This window comes from Pterocles gutturalis, unplaced genomic scaffold (assembly GCF_000699245.1).
Source record: "Pterocles gutturalis isolate BGI_N339 unplaced genomic scaffold, ASM69924v1 scaffold2250, whole genome shotgun sequence".
Taxonomy (NCBI): Eukaryota; Metazoa; Chordata; class Aves; order Pterocliformes; family Pteroclidae; genus Pterocles; species Pterocles gutturalis.
The window spans coordinates 4864-6335 of NW_010143049.1; the positions used below are offsets into that span (position 1 = coordinate 4864).

At 56.4% G+C, this 1472-nt stretch overlaps 1 protein-coding gene across 1 annotated transcript in view; it reads right to left on the reverse strand.

Annotated features, from left to right (window-relative positions):
* Positions 1-813: 813 nt before the first annotated feature.
* The window catches only part of LOC104469850 (protein AATF-like), a gene marked incomplete at its 5' end in the record, with an annotated part of 38456 nt that continues 37797 nt past the window's right edge, over positions 814-1472 (reverse strand). Inside the window, 2 exons of the mRNA XM_010084564.1 lie at positions 814-852; positions 1262-1372. Of these exons, the coding sequence (XP_010082866.1) occupies positions 814-852; positions 1262-1372 (150 nt within the window). The remainder of the gene's footprint in view (positions 853-1261; positions 1373-1472) is intronic.

Genomic DNA, 1472 nt, shown 5'->3' on the forward strand with positions numbered 1-1472 from the left:
CTCGACTGCGACCGCTGTACCGAGACGGGGAGGCTCAGGGAAAGGCTGGCAGAGTGACATTTTTATTTTTTCAAATCAGACTGACCAGAGGAAGTGTGTTCTTTGGCCAGAGACACGAGGAAAATGTATAAACACAAGCGCCTGCGGAATTGAGTTACAGCTGTCTTAACTGTACCTTATTTATTTAACAAAGCGTGACTGGACCAATGCATCAGGCGGCTCTTGGGCTGCCACCCGACAGCGCTGCAGCCAGGCAATGACGGGTGCTGCGGCACCGGGAGCCCTGGCACGAGCCACGCAGGCGCTCGCTTAAATTATCGCCCCTGCCTCCTTCTCTCCTCACCCCCCGCCTGGGAGCAGCAGCTCTGTGCTGACAAGTGCCAACGTGACCCCCGCGAGAGCTGCTGCAGCCCAGGACGGGCTCTGCCTCCCCGAGACCCTCCTGCCCGGCCTCCCGGGGGTGCGTGGAGCCCAGCGCCGAGCCGGCCCCCGTCTGCCAGCCAGCGGTGATGTGTGTGTGTCAAATGTCTGTCTTGTTACATGGTAGTCGAGGAAAAAACAGCATTTCAGGTGGTGTGGCCACGCTCCTGGGCTTCCTGGAACCGGGCAGGCAGCGGGGCAGGATTTCGGAGGCTAAATCGCTTTGCCTTTGTGCCCAGGGCCTGTAGAAGAGGTCAGGAAACTTCTAGGAGGAGGTAAAAGAGACCAAACACAGCTGCTCAGCCGTTTCTGCTCTTCCTTTCCTCCCTGTTTTGAGGGATAACAGCCATGGGGCAGCCCCACTGTTGCGTACCCTTCATGTTCATCCCTTTCCTAGGAGCAGTACCTGAACCAGAAAGCAGCAGCAGCAGCCTGCGGGGTAGGGGAGGGGAGTGACATACACCAGGGGGGTTACAAGTCCCACAGGAAATCTCAGTCTGATGCCTCTGAGCCAAGCTTTTCTCCATCACCCACCTCCACCCCGAGCTGGGGGAAGGAGCATCGTTATTCACCTGGGAAAAGGGAAATACAAGACAAGTTATTTTCAGTAATCCCTTTCCTTACACCTGCTGACTTTTTTTTCCCCTGTTCCAACGGTCACTCTGTGCAGTCCGTCAGGTGCAGCCCTGCCCCGGCCAGCAGAGCTGTGTCAGCCCAAGGACTAGCTTTTTCCTAATAGTTAAGAACCCGAATTTGATTTAAAAGATCTCTTTCCACCAGAGCCCCCTAAACAATCCCCCAAAACAATCCCCAAACCCCCAATAAAACCCCTTTCACTTACCCCGCTGTGGGCTGCAGCAGGACCCACGGACAATGTCTCAGCCAGGCAGGACCCGCTGGGGGCCATCGCGGGCGACTCCTTGGGCTCCTCCTCCACTGTCACCAGGATTTCCTACATGGGGGTGTCACAAGTTAGTCCCTTATCCAGGATGTCTGCAGGTGTTATGGGAAATGTTCCATTCCTTCTGCTTGGGGTGGGAGCTGTGGCTGCC